A 17419-nucleotide genomic window follows, 5' to 3' on the forward strand; every position below is an offset into this window, starting at 1 on the left:
TGAAAATTACCATCCAGATTCACTATCAAAATTCAAGGAATAGGTATAGAAAATTTGGAACAATACCCAGCTCTACAAAGAGATGATGTAGGGATGGACTCCAGTTCAGGATGGCCACAGTGTTACACAGTCTGGGTTTTTCACGGCTCAAACGCATCAATATAAACTTTGTACTAAGAGTAAAAGTTTGAAGACACCAACTCATCCAATGTATTAATAGGAAGTTCATCCCCCTTTGCTGCAGTAACTGTCTATACTCTTCTGAGAAGGCTTTACACAAGATGATGGAACATTGCTGTGAGGATTTGACACAAGAGCGTTAGAGAGGTCAGGTAGTGATGTTGGATGGAGCCCCTTCAGTCCAGAGAACACAGTTCCACTGCTCCACAGTCCAGTGGTGGGGAGATTTATACCCCTCCAGCTGCCCATTTGTCATTGGCCATGGTGACCTTAGGTTCATGTCCAGCTATTCCAGAGCATCATATTCCATTGATTAATGTTTTTCTATGGAGATTATACAATCTGCACAACTGAACACTTGTGTCAGTGACGGGTGACTTTAAAGCAGCTGAATTCACTAATTAATTCTGGACATGCTACATGTGGAGTGATTATCAAGATCTTTATGAGGTGACGTAGGTGTGTTACAATAGGGAAAGTCTTTATGAGCCGACAGAAGTTGGAAGCAACAAAATATTATTCCAATTATACTTTAATCAATAAGTATTTTGCAAAAAAAAAAAATACTGAGGGAAAAGTGTTTGTCTTGTCTTAGTTTATTTTTGTAGAAAATTAAGAAATGCATGTATATTATAAAACTAAATTAAACACTTTATATATTTGTACATTCACTGCTAAAATCACAATATTTTACAGTATTTTCAGTGATGAGACATTGATTTCACAGACACTCACAGTTTTATAAATGTACGTCATAAAGGGAGAAGGAGTAACTGAACTGACATCTCATGAAAGAGTGTCCATAACTCACTTTTAATAAAAAAAAATTACCAAGTTTTTCTATGTGAAGTGTTTTATTTGTTGTTGTAAGGTTGTGAATGGTGTGTGAAGGGTTTCTGCTTCAGCAAAGAACAGCTCCGAGTCTCACAAACAGCACCACGGAAACGATCATGGAGGCCAACTGCAAAGCAGAACCATTAATCATTCTACAATGAACAGCGGTGGACAAAGTACACAAATCATGCACTTGAGATACCCAAGGTAAAATATTACTCCAGTAAAAGTAGAAGTTCCTCCCTTTAGAACTCCACTTGAGTAAAAGTACAACAGTGTTTGCCTTCAAATGTACTTAAGTATCAAAAGAGAAAGTACTGAAAGATTAATTATGACTTCAATGTCCTGTTATCATTTTTGTAACAAGACTCTTGCTTTATCAACTTTTGTTTTCACTTTAATAATAATAACATTTAATAACATTAGAATAGCACATGATGTTAATAACATTTGAATAGCACAAGATGCCAATAAATATTCATTAATATAATCTAAAGTCACAGTGTTGGCTAAAAGGGGCATTCTGACTTAAAACGTGAAGCATTTTTCAAGTTGTGTAAAAAGTTACGCATTGCTTTAATCAGCCTCATCAGTTTGATTCATGAGTTTGAGATGAAACAAACAAGTAAATTAAAGAGAGTAAATTTGTGTGCTAAGCTGGGTTCATACCTGCATGATACACACAGTGGCTGCAATGGCACTGATGATCACACTCTTATCCATAATCGTCTCAATCAGCTTCTCCATGCAGCTCTGAGGAACAGAAACAGAGCTTAAGCTTTTCACATATATCCATCCATCCATCCATTTTCTAAGCCGCTTCTCCGTCAGGGTCGCGGGGGGATGCTGGAGCCTATCCCAGCAGTCTTCGGGCGGAAGGCAGGATACACCCTGGACAGGTCGCCAGTCCATCACAGGGCAGACAGACAGACACAGACAGTCACTCACACACTCAAACCTAGGGGTAATTTAGCACACCCAATTGGCCTGACTGCATGTCTTTGGACTGTGGGAGGAAACCGGAGAACCCGGAGGAAACCCACGCAGACACGGGGAGAACATGCAAACTCCACACAGAGAGGACCTTGGCCGCCCGGCCAGGGAATCGAACCCAGGCCCTCCTCGCTGCGAGGCGACAGCGCTACCCACCACGCCACCGTGCCGCCCCTTTTCACATATAGTTCTTTTTAAATGACCTTGACTGAGTTTTATTAAAATAAGCCTGGAAGGGAACCAACTGCTAAACTCCTATTGGCCACGCTGAAACGACTGGCCTAACTGCATTGTATAAAACTGGAAAAATGACCCTGCGTGTCAGCAACAGTTGGATCAGTTTTTCGGCTGTGCTTATTATTGAGCTCCACCCACTGAAAATCAATGTCTGTAATGAAGTTGTGTATTTGAAAGCACAGTGGTGAATTTTCTTTCATTCAGAGTTCAGTGGTTACCCACCATGAGCCTTTAACATGGCATCGCAACCAAGAGCTGTCCCTTTTGCCCAGGGTCTAGGCATTTACAAGTATCTCTAATATGTTCTATGCTATCGTCATAATAACTGTCGGTAGTCTAACTTCTCTAAAAAGAATGAAAAGAATCAAAGAATATCAACTTAAAAGTGAAACAGGATAAAAAAGAATAAAAAAGAATACAAAGACTTCAGCCAGTGAGTTCTTGTGGAAGGAAGGAAAAGGTCTTCTCTTTATTGAGCTTCAAGTGGCAAGACGGCTCTTGGGCAACCTCAATGCAAATACCATCTCGAGGCATCTTTTTTTACACAACTCCACACCTTTTTAGTCCCCATCAAATCCAAATGTTACACCTTTTTTTGGTAACCCTTAAACCCAAACGCATATGATGTCCTTTTTTAAAAAACAGCCACACCAGGCTGTTCCATCCTTATAGAACCATCTTACAGAACTTCTCCACATAAGTTCAGGAGTTCACTTCAGCTATAATTTGTATTGTCATCTGAGTTCTTCCCCTTTAGAAATGAAATTCCAAATGCATGCAGTCTATAGCCTACTCCCCAATGTTACCTTTTTAGGAGAGCTCCAATTGCTCTAGTTAGCCAATATTTAGTTTATTGATTATTAATCAGGGAATGTTTTATTAAATCTTCCCCAACAACGGTTAAATCATGCAGGCTCTTGCATCTTTTCGCTTTAATATGTCAGGGCTGTTGTCTTGTCGCAGATCACGAGCAGCTTTTATCCAAAGTAGAACCTTCTAAATTATCCTTGGTGGTCTGTTTTCACCTGTTGAAATGCTGGAAGACTGTAGCTGTGTGTACGGTGAGCTTTGAGGTCTTCACCATAAAGCAAAAGTGGACTGAGGCTGTTTTGTTTTCACAATGCACAAAACAATCGAACCACAAAACGAACTACAACCCAACTGAGACCAGTGTTCACATATGCACAGGAAACCACGACTTCAGACAATGAAACAGCCCAAGTGTGAAAACGTCCTAATATACACCACCGCAATAGAATCTCACAAAGAATACATGCACGTTATCATTTTAAAGTTTGTAGTCAATGAATTTAAGAATATAAAACTAACTTTATTGCAGAAAAACGTGTAATATGATTCTCATATGACCGTCCTGTGCAAGCTCAGATACTTAAATTCAATAATAGCTCAATAACAATTTAAATAATTGTTGGAAATATTAGATCTAGTCCAGAATGATAGACAGATATTATGGATATAGATATTTATAGATATTTCTATAGATATTTCTAAAAAGACAGAGAAAGCAGTCTAAAAAGTTCTATTAAAATAAACATCCAGAATGAAGTTTGTAGAAAATGAATATCTGGAATGAAATGCTGACAAATTCAATATCCATGAAGAAATTCTAATAAAATTACTATCAGAAAAAAGTGCTTATAAAAAGAATATTCAGAATGATGTTCTAATACACTTAATATCCAGAACAAAGTTGCAATAAAATTCATAATCAGAATGAAGTTCATGTTTAAATGAATATCCAGGATGATGTTCTAATTAAAAAAACATATAAAATAAAGTTCTAATAAAATTAATGTCCAGAATGTCTTGTACTAGAAAACACTCAGAGAAGATAACTTGACACAAATGATTGTAAATAGATCATTAAAATATATTATTTATCATTTAAAAAAACTTCTAAAATATTTATAATATTGAAAAAAACTAAATATATTTAGGTGTCTAGTTTATGATACCTATTACCTACAATGTTCACATTGCATAAGTTATTATCGTATATAAATTGACAAATGATCCCAAACTTTTGAATGAATAAAAATAACCTAGATATCAACCATCTCTCTCTAAAATTAGTACCTGCTGATGGATCAGGCTAGGTGTAGTGTCCAGTCCATTGCATTCTGGTGAATTCATATCCACGCAGCAGGTCTTTGGGTACAGAAGGCCAGTGTTGATGCCGAATATGGAGCTCTTGAAGTCGTCGGTGGAATTCTCAAACCCACAGCATTTATACTGCAACACCAACAAAAAATAAAAATGGACATTACCGCATTAGTACTCAAACCAAAACCATCACTTAAGTACACTCTTTAAAAAGATGGTTCTTGAAGGGTTCTTTGCATAGTGAAATGGTTCTTTAGACTGATGGAGCATGTGTTCTATATGGTTCTATATAGAATCTTTTCAAAGATGGTTCTATATTGCACCAAAAAATGTTCTGCTGCTGTTAGGATGTCAAGCTTTGTGGTGCTATGTCAAACCACTGCAGCAAAATCATTGCTTTAGTATTCATACTAAAGTGCTAACGTCAATGGGCAGGTCTTACTTCGATCATGATGCTGTTCCAGGCTCTAGAGATGGGGTCAGTGGCTGCAGGCCCCATATACGCAGTCATCAGCGACTCCTTACTGGCCTCTCGAATCATAGAGGTCACCTGGAAGCAGGATGAATTTAACAGCAGCACTAATGCAGGTCTTGCCTTACGTTCACAGTGTACATTGTGAAGAGTGTGGTGTGTAAAGTTGGCCTCTCTGTTTGGAAAAAATTAATGCAGTGTTGTGATTTTGTTATGTGGGCCTACAGTTGTTTAAGTAGTGAAAAAGGCATGATGGGATTTGCTCACCACATCTTTGTAAAGTATGACCACAATGGTGCCCACAATCTGCCCGATGAACATCATAGACACAATGAAGAAGTACTGTAGAAAGAAGAGAGTGATGTGAAAAGTGGATGAACAGCCAAACTGATGTACTGATTAATGAATGAATTATTAATGATTTTACATCAATAACATCAGATGGATTTGAAAAATCAGTTAGCCAATGAATGAATGAATGAATTAATTAATTAATTAATTAATTGGTTAATTATTTATACATTAGAGATGTGGTTTGCTTAAATAAATGTAAGAGTTCTGATCATCAGTAAATGCATTTATAAATAGATTATGTGACTAGATGTGGCTTTGGATGAATAAGTTTGAGTGTTTTTGATAAATTAGTTGGTGAATGAATTAATAAACGGACACATGGATAAATGCATGCATGAATGAATGAATGTCTCCCTCTCACCAGTAAGATGAGCCAGCGGTTTTGGGTCCAGGCTCCGCTACAGCCTATCATGCCGAGCAGACATAGAGCTCCACCTACTCCCATGCAGATGTAGCTGCTGGTCAGCAGCTGACTGGTAAACGAGCCCATCACCTCGATGAAGGATGCAGCACCATATTTGATCCAGATCCCCAGGCAGAACAGGACTAATCCGCTGATCTAGACCATGACGGCAAAGCACAGCCTGTTTATGAGCCTCCTGTCACTTTCTACATCACTCTGAAATTGCTTTTTTACTCAAAGGTTCAGAAGGCAGGTTAAACCAGTCATCTTGGATAGTGAATAAAATGGCTATATTTGTGCTGTACATATCATGATGTTCTTCAGAACGAGCTTGAAATGAAAGACACAAAATGTAAAATATATGGTCCATAAATGCATTTATTTGTATATTGTATCTATGATAGAATATAAAAGGCTCTTAAATAATAAAAATAATTATTATATATTAATACTGCAGTGTTCCTGCTCTGCCTTCCGCCCGATGACCGCTGAGAAAGGCTCCAGCACCCCCCGCGACCCTGAGGGAGAAGCGGCTTAGAAAGTGTGTGTGTGTGTGTGTGTGTGTGTGTGTGTGTGTGTGTGTGTGTGTGTGTGTGTGTTCCTGCTCTTCAAAACCTGTGTTCTATCAGAAATAGCCAATTATTTTAAACAATTATAATATTTGATATGTCATCATGTGTGAAAAAGAACCAGATCATTATTGTGGCCTGGAACATAGTTTAACTAAAGTCTGCAGCACCGTGAGACATCGTTGGCTAATCAGTGAACACAACAAGCACTAGTTCATACAACCATAATCGAAAGGTTCTGGAGAGACTGCAGAACTTCAACAAACGATGTAAGTACATCTTAATAAAAGTCTGCTCCGGTCTGTAATTATTCATGTTCATGGTAGAGCTTCCTAAAAAATGTTGAACGGACATTGTCGTTAACTTGATGCTAATATGACATAGGAATTCCCTTTGACAGGCTAATGGAAATTAGTATTAGAAGTATTTGTGGTAGAACTTTGATGAAAGAAATGCTACTTTTAATACAAATTAAAGTCAATTTCTGAATTAAATGTTGCAATATTTAGCAAACAAATTGCGAAATTCTCATTTAAGGTTTAGTATTTTGTAACTACCATAAAATATCAGATACCAGAATATGGTTCAACCATTTAGATTTTACAATCAAAGCTATCTGTTTTATAACTTGTCATAATCTTCTAGTGTTGAATTATGTCTACATTGTTTACCTTCTGGATCTTCTGGATTTCTTGAAATTCAATAATGGCTTTAATCCAATAATATAGATCCTAGTTTGCTGTTTACATGACCACTTGAAGGTAAATTCCACTGATTTTTGAACATTTTCTGAATAATTAATTTATTAATTTATGAAGGGTGGTTAGATGTGAAACAACTCATTAATTCATCATTAAACCTACACGTGTCTTCTGAGTTTTTATATGGAATGTTGATGATGGTGAAATAGTGATAAATCTGGAAAACAAACAAAAAAAGCTTTGCCTTACAACACCCTCCTTGTACCTGTCCACCATGAAGGAATTGTTAAATACACTTAAGACCAAAATCTTATATCAAAAATATTGGAAAACAAAGTCTCAGCCATCAGGTAACATCCATAACCATTGTGTATAAAAGCTTTCTCTGATTTGGCTTTTGGCAGCATTTTGGACGTCTGGTTCTTATGTTGCGAACCATTCTAACTCAGTAAGTTTGGAACGGATTATTTCACAGTACACCACTCTGAATGACTTTGGCAACGTATTAATAATATAATTATGCAGAAAGTTTCTGCTTTAAATAACCTAGTATGAGTTGGGTGGATTGAAACTGAAGTATCTATATTCTAATCTTAACGTTTCCATTTGAGAACTGATTTCACATATGAAAACATTGCAGATTTTCTTTAGCTAATAATCAGTATGTTGTACCAAAGATGTATTTAATGCTGAAACAACATGATTGTTGTACATAAATATGTAGGAAAACTGTGTAGGAACTACTTTTCCTGACGCCTTTTCCCTGCACTCTTCTTAAAGACACAGTTGGTGAAGGAGACACAGTGAATGCTCTGCTGCAACGGCAGAGCAATGGCAGATTACACTAATGCAAAGGTTTTTAAAGATATTTTGATGTCCACATTTATTGAAATTACAACCATCTTTTTCGTTTCTGTTTGTACAGGATGACTTTTAGAATGACAGGCATTGGGATTTTAGCTTTGGAATAGCTTAGTAAAAGAAAATCAGTGGTGATCAGCCATTGTTATTGGGAACCACTTTGTGCAGGTCATCAGCAAGATGGCCTTCATGACTTTACTTACCAGTATTACGCAACTGAGGAGTATCATCAGGTACCTCAGAAACAAGTACCCAGAATTCAGACGGACCATGCTCTGTGGCTGTGGTCAGCAGACTGATGGAGAAGGAGTCTTGTTCTGAACAGAGAAAGCCAGTCAGTGTTATTGATGCTGAAGTAAGGATGTGCACAGTTCATTTTATTCAAGGCAACGACCTTCTTTTAGCTAGTTAGCTAGGGTTTTACTGCCAATTCATTTGCTTAAATAAAAATGAAATGATATTAGTTACGCTCATGGTCCACTAGCTGAAATCACTGGATTGTGAACAGAAGGGAGGAGTAAGTTACATTTACTCAGTTCTATATACTTTAGTATAGGCTGACACTTTGATAGCTTTATACTGAAGGGACGTAGATTATCTCCCATAGTCAAATCTAAATCTTTTTGATATAGAACAGGATTTGTTTATGCCCACCTCCAATCTAGCCTACCAGACATGGCGGGGGCCTGTGGTACAGGAGTTGAAACTACTTCCATCATTGAGTAACTGGCTGAAAGGGCCCATTCGGGAACGTTCAAGGCCTTGAGCCTGAATCAGAGCAACTTCTGTTGATGTCATTAAGATGCACACGATGGACACCGTCTTTGTTGACTGAATCTCACCAACGGCACTGTGTTTAGTTTAGTTTCTGAGCCAACTCAAATCTACCAGTACATGTAATTAGCATCAAGCAGGGGTGTCCAATCTTACCCTCAAAAGGCCAAACAAGAAGAGCCCATCTGATTCCACCCGTTTAATCAGTCAGAGTTTAAACAACTGATCATGTGTGCTCCTGCAATCGAAACCTGCAGCTATAACTGCCATTTGAGTGTAAGACAGGACACCCCCAGTGTAAAGATAGGACTGTTTTGACAAAGTCTGTGTTAAATATTGAAGACACCTGCAGGTGCTCTCACCCCACCACTCTATCTCTCTCTCTCTCTCTCTCTCGTTCTCTCTCTCTCTCTCATTGTCTCTCTACCTTTAGAGTTTTGTCCTGATGATTTTCTTTAAGCTTTTGTCTTAGTTCAGCCTTTCGTGTGATGTTACGTGCGTTTGTGTGAACATGTTAACTTGCTGGGATCATTTTTTTATCCAACCATTTTTATAATTAAAAAAAAAATCTTATTACATTTTACAATCTATTTCACTTTTGACATCCAATGTGTGATCTTCTCCTTTTAGTTTTGGGATATATTTCATCATAGAAATTATGAATTGGTGTTTTTCATACATTTCTACCTTCTTATTTCAATAACTCTGTGGTAAATTAATAAACCTACTCAATATTTCCAGATACTCGGTTAACATAACACTTTTAGTTGTACTCAGGCAGAAAGAGGTTCAGCCATTCACTTTAGTCTTTAGTTCCTACGTCTTTTTCTGGGTTAAATTTCTTGGTTCTTGGTTCAACTCTTGAACTGCTTGGCTGCCACTGTGAACCTTTTTTTTTTATTTTCGAGCAAAAGGCTCCAAAAAAAGAGAAGAATAACACCTGATGAGTTTTTGGACCTGTTGCTACTAACAACTTAAGCATGTTTTGAAGCTACTTTCACTTCTTAGGAGTAAAAGCAGCTACTCTTATTTTCCTGGGTGTTGGTTTAGTCTAGTTTACCCACCTGTGTCTGTCTGTGAACGGCGGACCGAACCGGCTGAACTCGCTGACCTTCCCCACCAGCTCTTAGAACACGGCGGTTTCTCTGGTCACAACATGCTTTGACGTAAATTCATATTTTTTTATGACGTTTTGTTTACGTTTCACTGCTTAAATCGATTTACTGTGATTCAAAACTAACGCTGGGAAAAAATTAGATGCGAAAAGAACGACGCGTCCGTCTTATTTCATATCAGTATGTAACGTTACTTGCAAAGCTCACAAGGAAAGTAAAGCGGTCAGATCGCCCCCTGCTGTCTGCATTCAAAACGCAGGTTAGCGATGAAATGCACATTAAGAGCTGTACAACACCAAGTAATGCCGCCCATATCATTCAGATACATTCAACAATGTCAGCATCCAAAATCCTTAATTCCCTGTGAAAGAGAAAAACTAGCTTTACCCCTCAACGGACTACAAAGTCTAATGGTTGGATGACATCACGTTCGTACGTCAGACGAAGTGGAGCCAGAACCAAGCGCTGGGAATTGTAGTTCAATTATTTTAATTTTCACACTAATACGTCTCAGCTATTAAATGACTTGCTGTTAAATTGTATTAATAGCTACAATGCTTTTATGGTCGCAAAATGACTCAAAGAGGCGCTTTAAGTTATTTTAAACGTGCCTATGTGTTTATCATTATATTATCAAAAAGACCCCTATGATGATTATCCAATCAAAGCTTTTCTAAAACAACCAGCAGGTGGTGTAGGTTTGTACTTTCTTTTCCCGAGGATGTGCCTAATTTTGTAAAAGGTGTCATTCCCAAAGAAGGTTTTCTCTATGGAAAATATGAAGACTGACTTATAACTAAAATCAGCATCATTAACATAATAGCAGTGATAATAGTGTTGAGCTCTGACATTATAATTACTGACTGCACTGTTATTTTATTTATCTTATTCTTTTTCTTCTTCTTCCTTTTTTTTCGTCCATTAACTTCGAGATATCAATACCATTCCACACCAGAATGTTCGGTCTGATCAGGACGTTCTGTTTGCATACAGCTTTTGGATAAGACATACATGTTCGTACAATCATCATTAAATGACATTTTTTCCTGTAGAAATGAATGGGGGGCAAAAGTTTGTGCACCCAGCTTATATCACCATGTTACAAGTCTATTTGCAACACCTTATATCATAGCAACCATCAGCAACCACCTAGCAACCACCTGGAATCCCAATTAAACCACTGGAGCAATCCAAACAACTTGAGACACCTCAGCAACTATCTAGCAACATATTAGCAACCATCTGGGATACCATAGCAACCACCTAGCAACAACCACTTAGGACACTATAGCAACCACCTAACATGATATTAGCAACCATCTGGGATACCATAGTAACCACCCAGCAACACCCTAGCAACCATTTGGGATACTGTTGCAACTGTCTGGCTACATTTTAACAAGCTTAAGCTGTGTAGTCACTGCATTTTCTTTTGGAAATGCGTTTTCTAGATGCTTTATTCCTATTTCATGGTATTTTTTGTTTTTCCTCTCCATGTTTCACATGACTGGATGTTCATAATGAATGGTTTCATGAATGAGCTCTGGAATTAATCACAAGCTGCATCAAAAACCACATGCTATACTATACATATGTACTACTGTGCTGATGAATGCACTACTGCTGGTGTACTATTTTGACGTACTATTTAGCACATCAGATTGCGAACAACAAATGAAGCTGTTAACTAGTATCATCAGAATGAGTAACAGCGGTTGCATTTATTAGGTTTTGTAAACTTAATCTGGAACTCTGGCTTAGCTGAACATGCTTTATGAGACAGGACTCAGGTCTACTGAAAGCTGTAGCTGTGTCACAGTCAAGAAGCTGTGTGCATTTTCTATCATTCCCTATGATGCATGTACCTCAACAAGAAGGGCAATGTTGTTCAAGGCTACATCTTTTTTTCTCTTTCACAGTTAATGCACAGCCTGCCTGAAGGCCTCACAGACAGTCATTTCTGTCACAAAACATCAAAATGTCTGCATAGATCAGCTGTAAACACAGATGTTCAGGGGTTTGATGTGAAATTTTAGGCACTCTAAAAAACTTAGAAAGTCAGAAGTATTCAGAGCAGGTGATGAGAACCAGACATCCCAAGAGTTCAGTGAGTCTAAAAATGACCTCATAGGGAATTTCTCATCGAAATGGTTAGAAACACTCTGCCTGAAGTCTGAGACATTACTTTACAATAGTTGTGATATAAAGTGATGGCATAAAATGTATATTTTAAAATGCATTTTTGGTGGAGAGGTATTTGCAGGGCACTGTAGGTTCACTGGACATTCTGGACAGTAAATAAAATGGTTATATGTGTGTTGTAGATGTCCCGACCCATGGTTCCTATCACCATAACTGTTAAGATATCTGTAAAGATAAGTTTCAAACCACTCTGAATGACTGTTTACACCTCAGCAAAAGAATTATGCAGAAATTTGGAATAAAAGGTGGAATTCCCCTTTCAAGACAGTGTATATAGATTGCCCCAGTGGTTCCTTATAGCCATTACACTGAGCCCAACATCTACATAGAGTACAACTCTTTTGCTTTAGTAAAAGTAGAAGTAACTTTTGCTGTTAACAGTGAAAAGTAAGGACAATAAGAAAATAATCATATGTAATTACAATGTTCCATGTAATAATACCCAATACATGTTCCATGTAGTAAGCAATGAGTGTACTAAGAGTTGATACACTGATTTCATGAAAAAATAAGGTGGCTGTTCAAATGAAATTGAACATACATTAACATACAGGTCATATATTAGTTTTAATGAATGTCAAAATAAAAGTCTTTACATTCCAGGATTTAAATGAACAGCACACAAACATTCACTTTTTAAGCCTCAACTATACATTTAAAATCAAGCACTTAAAAAAGGCTATTCTCTTAATTGGAGAAACAAAATCTAAAATGACACAGTCCTTATTCCATTTGTAAATGTATTATTTAGAAATTAAATTATTATTTTCTGACAATGCGTCAATTGCTCCATTATCTGACTAAAAGACTCATGTCATTGTCCTTATGGAAATAACAATAAATTAACTGGGTCCTCTATTGGTGAACAGCATAGCTGGCACCAACAGCTATCAGTTGTGACATTCATCAAGCATCGTCTTACAGTGATTACAAAATGTTCTTAACAATGTCAAAATGTCATTACATTAAATGAATGAGCAAGTGCTTCAGGCGTAATTGTTCTCAGGAGGGATCCTGACAGTATTTCAGGCTTTTACCCTCACCCTAAAAGTCTGTTGGGCCTATCGCTCCAGCTCAGCCTCCAGGATCTCCCCCCATGTCTCCACGTCTAAAGGACACATGCTGTTTGGTGGAAGATCCTCAGCACAGCAGATATTGCTATAGCAGCCCTTTAACCATCTTTTCTTCACGCAGCCCTTCTGGTAGTTCCGCACCAGAGTCACCTGGGAGAGAGTCAAACAAACTCATGAGCTCCAGCTAAGAACATTAGAGGAATTGTTCACTGGAAAAAAACAAAAAACAAATAACATGTCATCATATCCCAAATGTAATGATCAGCCAGGACATACTTGGTGTTTGCTTCTTTAGTTTTGCACTGGAGCTATGAGGCCAATGTTGCTAAGAAGTAACACGTCTATGTCATCAAGTATCTTGTTTTAGACTTATGTCAGACTTCTATTACATTAAGCTTGAAATCATATTTGATTAAATTTTCAGTATATACTGTACCACTCATCTAGCGCTTTCATATTTAGTCTTGAATGTGAATTCCACCAATTTTTTTTTAAATGTCTGTATGACTAAATGATTGATGTGTAAACAAAGTCATTCAGGGCGGTCTCTTGTGAGATGGTTTGTTCTAGAGAAAATTAAGAGTCAAAATTGTTCCAAGTGGTAGTGATACGAACCAGACATCTCAAGAGTCTCTGAAAGCTCATTCACGGAAAGTTAGTGCATGAAATGCTTATGAATAAATTGTCTGATGCCTGAAACATTGGTTTATAATAGTTCTGAGTTCACAGTTTGGCCTAAAATGTATTTTTTAAATAATGTACATTAATTGCAGAGAGACACATGCAAGGCATTTTATATATATACACACACAGAAAGTAATTTCCATAACAGTGTTTTTACTAGCGGAGGATTCACACTAAATCCTGATGCGTGTTGATTTGCCAGGTTCAATAAAATGAGGCATTCCAGCGCTGAACATGCAGAACCTTTTACTTCATTAACAAAGTTTGTATACTTGCTTATCCAAAGCTACTTCCATAATCAATTTTATTAAGAAAGAGCCTGTACTCTTGTGTAAAGGCTTTACACTAGATGTTGGAACATTCCTGTGAGGTTTGGTTTAATTCAGCCCCTAGAGCATTATTGAGGGTACTGATGATGGATGATTAGTTTTGGATCACTCCAGCTCATCCCAACAGTAATGGATGGAGCTCCATCACTCCTGAGGATGCAGTTCCACTACTTTACAGCCCAAAGCTGGGGTCTTTATAACCCTCTAGCCAAAGCTTGGCACTGGGCAAGGTGACCTGAAGTGATGAGTGCACCTTAAAGTAGCTAATTTCACTAATAAGAGCGAGTGACTAGATACTTTTGGGCGGACTTCTATTCAAGTTGTTTATTTTAGTGAGTAAGTGACAACACTTTTAACTGAGTTTGAGTTCAGGCCACTATGTCCATCTCTAATTGATAAACCTCTGGCTAGTTTATTACTCTGTCATTGTATATGAGGACAGATCACTTGCTTGCAAAGTCTAATCTACCTCTGTGTGTTGACGTTTTGACAGTCTGAATGCTCCTTTGAGAACAGCACCTCACTGAACAAATCTCTCTGAGTGACCAACCTTCCACGAAAGTCCATCCTGTTTGTCCCTGTCCACCTCCCTGCGACACACAGCCAGTACACTCAGACAGTGGCTCCTCCAGAGGTGGTCACTGCCCTCGATAATGTTGTTCCATTGCTTGCAGGTGAGTGAGGCGCAGCACAGGCTCCTCAGGTCCAGCTCACTGAAGATCCGCACACTCATCTCTGTGGGAAGCGTCTCTGTGAAGTTCTGCTGGGAGATCAGGGTGGGGCATCTTTTACAGAAAGCCCAGGTGTCGCTGTTCCTTCTAGAGACATGCTCTCTCAGCATCCCTCAGCTCTCCAGTTGCTTCTGTTTCAATAAACAAGCAGATTTGATGTAAAGCAGCACCAGTGATAACAAAAACATGGTGTCTATCAATATTAATTATTTATCACTCGTATCTCATTGAGTGATGAAATTCTGCAGATTATAAATTTTCAATTTCATACCACTTTTGTGTTTGTAAGTAGAACAGAAAGATATTTTATTATGGCTTGAATTTGACTGAAAGTTAATGTGGTGTGTAGCCTTTTTTGCAGAATGACTTTTTACATTTTTGCCATTTCTAGACATTGAAAAAGGGGAGCAAAAGGGCTGCAGAAGTGCAGGCTCGAAGCTGTCGACACGGAATGTAAATTGAATTTAAATGCAGTTCACTGTATAAACTCACTATGTAATGAAATGTTATAATGTAATCACATTTGAATATAGCAAAACAAAAGTACTGCACAAAGTGTTACTGAACACAAATCCCATCATGTTCAGAAACATGCTAGAAAGTTAGCAGTTGCAAAAAGTAATGGAGCACATGCACAAAGAGGAATCCCAAACATTGTTTAAATGTTCCGCATAATTCAATGAGTAAGATGTATACAAAGTCATTCAGAGTGGTTTTCTGCTAAATGTTTCAGTGTAGAGAAACTTACTGACTTAGATTTCTTTACAATGATGGTGATAGAACCAGGCATCAAATATAGCCGTTTTGTTTACCATCCAAAATTGCCCGTGAACCTGCATGTACTGACGAGTTTCTACATGTAAAATTCATAATGCTAAAATAGTGTCTAATCTCTGTACCATACAGTCAATGGAGTATACAATACCAAAACCTTATACCAAAAACAATCTCTCAGGCATCAAGCAGCATATTCATAAGCAACTTGGAGCTTTTAAAGGCATTAAAATTGGTTTTGTTGTGACCATCACCAGAAAACCTACGCAGCATTTCTGGTAGTATTTTTTTCGGGGCAGTCATGGGCTGGAGGTTAGGGATCCAGCCTCGTGACCGGAAGGTCGCCGGTTCGATCCCCAGAGCTGACAGCACATGACTGAGGTGTTCTTGAGCAAGACACCTAACCCCCAGTGGCTCCCCGGGCGCTGCGGATTGGGCTGCCCACTCCTCCGGGCAAGTGTGCTCACTGCCCCCTAGTGTGTATGTGGTGGTTCACTTCACGGATGGGTTAAATGCGGAGGTGAAATTTCCCCGTTGTGGGACTAATAAGGGTCACTTAATCTTAATCTTAAACTCTTCGCACATCTGGTTCCCAAAACCTCCACTGTGAACAATTCTGACTCATTAATTTCTCTAGAATGGAGCATTTCACATCAAACCACTCTGAACGACTTTGTTTACAGCTCCATCAATTAATTAGGCAAAATAAATAAATAAATAAATAAACAACCTACAATCCTCAAAAGAAACACCATCAATGCTTGTTTTATTTACTATTTTAAATTTTATTTTAAATCAGCTTATTAGATGAACTCCAAAGAGAACAGTTATTAATTTCATTGTTACTGAGCTCTGCTAAAACCTGAGTAGACTGACAAATCAATGTAATGCAGCCATAACAGTGAACTGCAACACACACGAGATTGCATTAGAGCAGGGAATGAAAAGTAAAAGATCCGTTACATTGATTTAACGACGTTTTCAGTGCAGCAGAGAACACGTGCTTTTGTACATTTATAGGCGGACTGTATTCAGTTCAGGCATGAGATTCAGTATTGCGTCTTTAAAATGCAAATGCTGCTGCACATCTTCAGTAACGAGGTAAAGCGACGCTAACTCAGTGTAATAGAGCGTTTGTTGTTCGTTTCGGGACGTATTCGGCAAAAATAAATGTCCCGACTGCATTACATTTCACGTTTTTCCTCTGTAGTGACTGCTTTCCAATTTGACACGAATTACTCCCGCAACAGTCTGTCTATGAGCTGCAATGCAGTGCAGGTCCACTTACTTTCGGTTTCAGTGCTTCTGTTAGTGCTGAGGTGTCTTTACACTTTCACTTTCTCCGTCAGCTGTATCTACACAGCAGGAGCAGGTACGCCATAAACATGCTTTCTTTATAGGATTAATTGTAGTAACCGTTACGAATATGCTGCACAATGTCTGATGTCAGCTGCTGTTTAACGACACATTTGAGGGGTTTTTCCTGCGTAAAACGCGTTTTTGATCCATTCCTTTATTTACATCACGGATTGAGTCGTGCATTTGGAAGAAAACTGCTTTTAGAGCTGATCGGTATCAGCGTCCCTTACAACGAGGCTGAAGTCGGTTTACTATTCACCAGCTTCTTTTTCGAATTCCGCCCCACCTTAAATGGTCCAGCATGTAACTGCTGCACTATTTAAGGTGGAACGTTAAAATTCGAGCAAGAAGCTGGCGAATAAGCTACTTAGCTAGGCTAGCAAACAAGCGAAAAAACAGCACGCGTTTACCATTGCTTATCTTTATGTAAAGCAGCGTATAATAAGCCTGTGTCCTGGAATCGATAGGCTGTGAAGGGGGATCTGAAATCAGAAGCTTTACCCGGTTTTCTCCGCTCTGCTCCGCGTCCTCCCTTTCCTGACAGCCGACCGTTTAAATGCCTCGTTTGAGTGTTTATTTACAACGACGGCGTCACTACAACGCCCGTCCTCACTGCGCATGCGCGCCTGTGCAAAACAGTATTAAATTAC

At 38.3% G+C, this 17419-nt stretch overlaps 3 protein-coding genes across 3 annotated transcripts in view; 1 reads left to right on the forward strand and 2 right to left on the reverse strand.

Moving 5' to 3' along the window:
- Nucleotides 1-869: 869 nt before the first annotated feature.
- Nucleotides 870-8000, reverse strand: LOC108441201 (tetraspanin-16-like). The gene is made up of 7 exons (XM_017720599.2): nucleotides 7932-8000; nucleotides 5556-5753; nucleotides 5108-5182; nucleotides 4811-4918; nucleotides 4342-4497; nucleotides 1684-1767; nucleotides 870-1141 (listed from the first exon to the last, which is right to left on the reverse strand). The coding sequence occupies exons 1-7, from the start codon at nucleotides 7998-8000 to the stop codon at nucleotides 1082-1084; spliced, it is 750 nt and encodes a 249-aa protein (XP_017576088.1). The 3' UTR covers nucleotides 870-1081.
- Nucleotides 8001-12367: 4367 nt separating this feature from the next.
- On the reverse strand, nucleotides 12368-17368 carry LOC108441189 (F-box only protein 48). The gene is made up of 3 exons (XM_017720585.1): nucleotides 17271-17368; nucleotides 14456-14767; nucleotides 12368-13042 (listed from the first exon to the last, which is right to left on the reverse strand). The coding sequence occupies exons 2-3, from the start codon at nucleotides 14744-14746 to the stop codon at nucleotides 12881-12883; spliced, it is 453 nt and encodes a 150-aa protein (XP_017576074.1). The 5' UTR covers nucleotides 14747-14767; nucleotides 17271-17368; the 3' UTR covers nucleotides 12368-12880.
- aplf (aprataxin and PNKP like factor) overlaps nucleotides 16732-17419 on the forward strand; it is a 33716-nt gene continuing 33028 nt past the window's right edge. Inside the window, exon 1 of the mRNA XM_017720583.2 lies at nucleotides 16732-16782. The gene's annotated coding sequence lies outside the window, so the exon portion shown is untranslated. The remainder of the gene's footprint in view (nucleotides 16783-17419) is intronic.

The sequence above is a fragment of the Pygocentrus nattereri genome, chromosome 12 (genome assembly GCF_015220715.1).
Source record: "Pygocentrus nattereri isolate fPygNat1 chromosome 12, fPygNat1.pri, whole genome shotgun sequence".
Lineage (NCBI taxonomy): Eukaryota > Metazoa > Chordata > Actinopteri > Characiformes > Serrasalmidae > Pygocentrus > Pygocentrus nattereri.

Bases quoted from the DNA above. Each gene is read 5' to 3' on its own strand.
- LOC108441189 (XM_017720585.1), bottom strand. From the start codon at position 14,746: ATGCTGAGAGAGCATGTCTCTAGAAGGAACAGCGACACCTGGGCTTTC. The intron at 13,043-14,455 runs GTTGGTCACTCA...ACTCTCTCCCAG, and splicing joins AGGATGGACTTTCGTGGAAG to GTGACTCTGGTGCGGAACTA.
- LOC108441201 (XM_017720599.2), bottom strand. From the start codon at position 8,000: ATGGTCCGTCTGAATTCTGGGTACTTGTTTCTGAGGTACCTGATGATA. The intron at 5,183-5,555 runs GTGAGAGGGAGA...TTCTTTCTACAG, and splicing joins ACCGCTGGCTCATCTTACTG to TACTTCTTCATTGTGTCTAT. The intron at 4,919-5,107 runs GTGAGCAAATCC...TCCTGCTTCCAG, and splicing joins TCATACTTTACAAAGATGTG to GTGACCTCTATGATTCGAGA.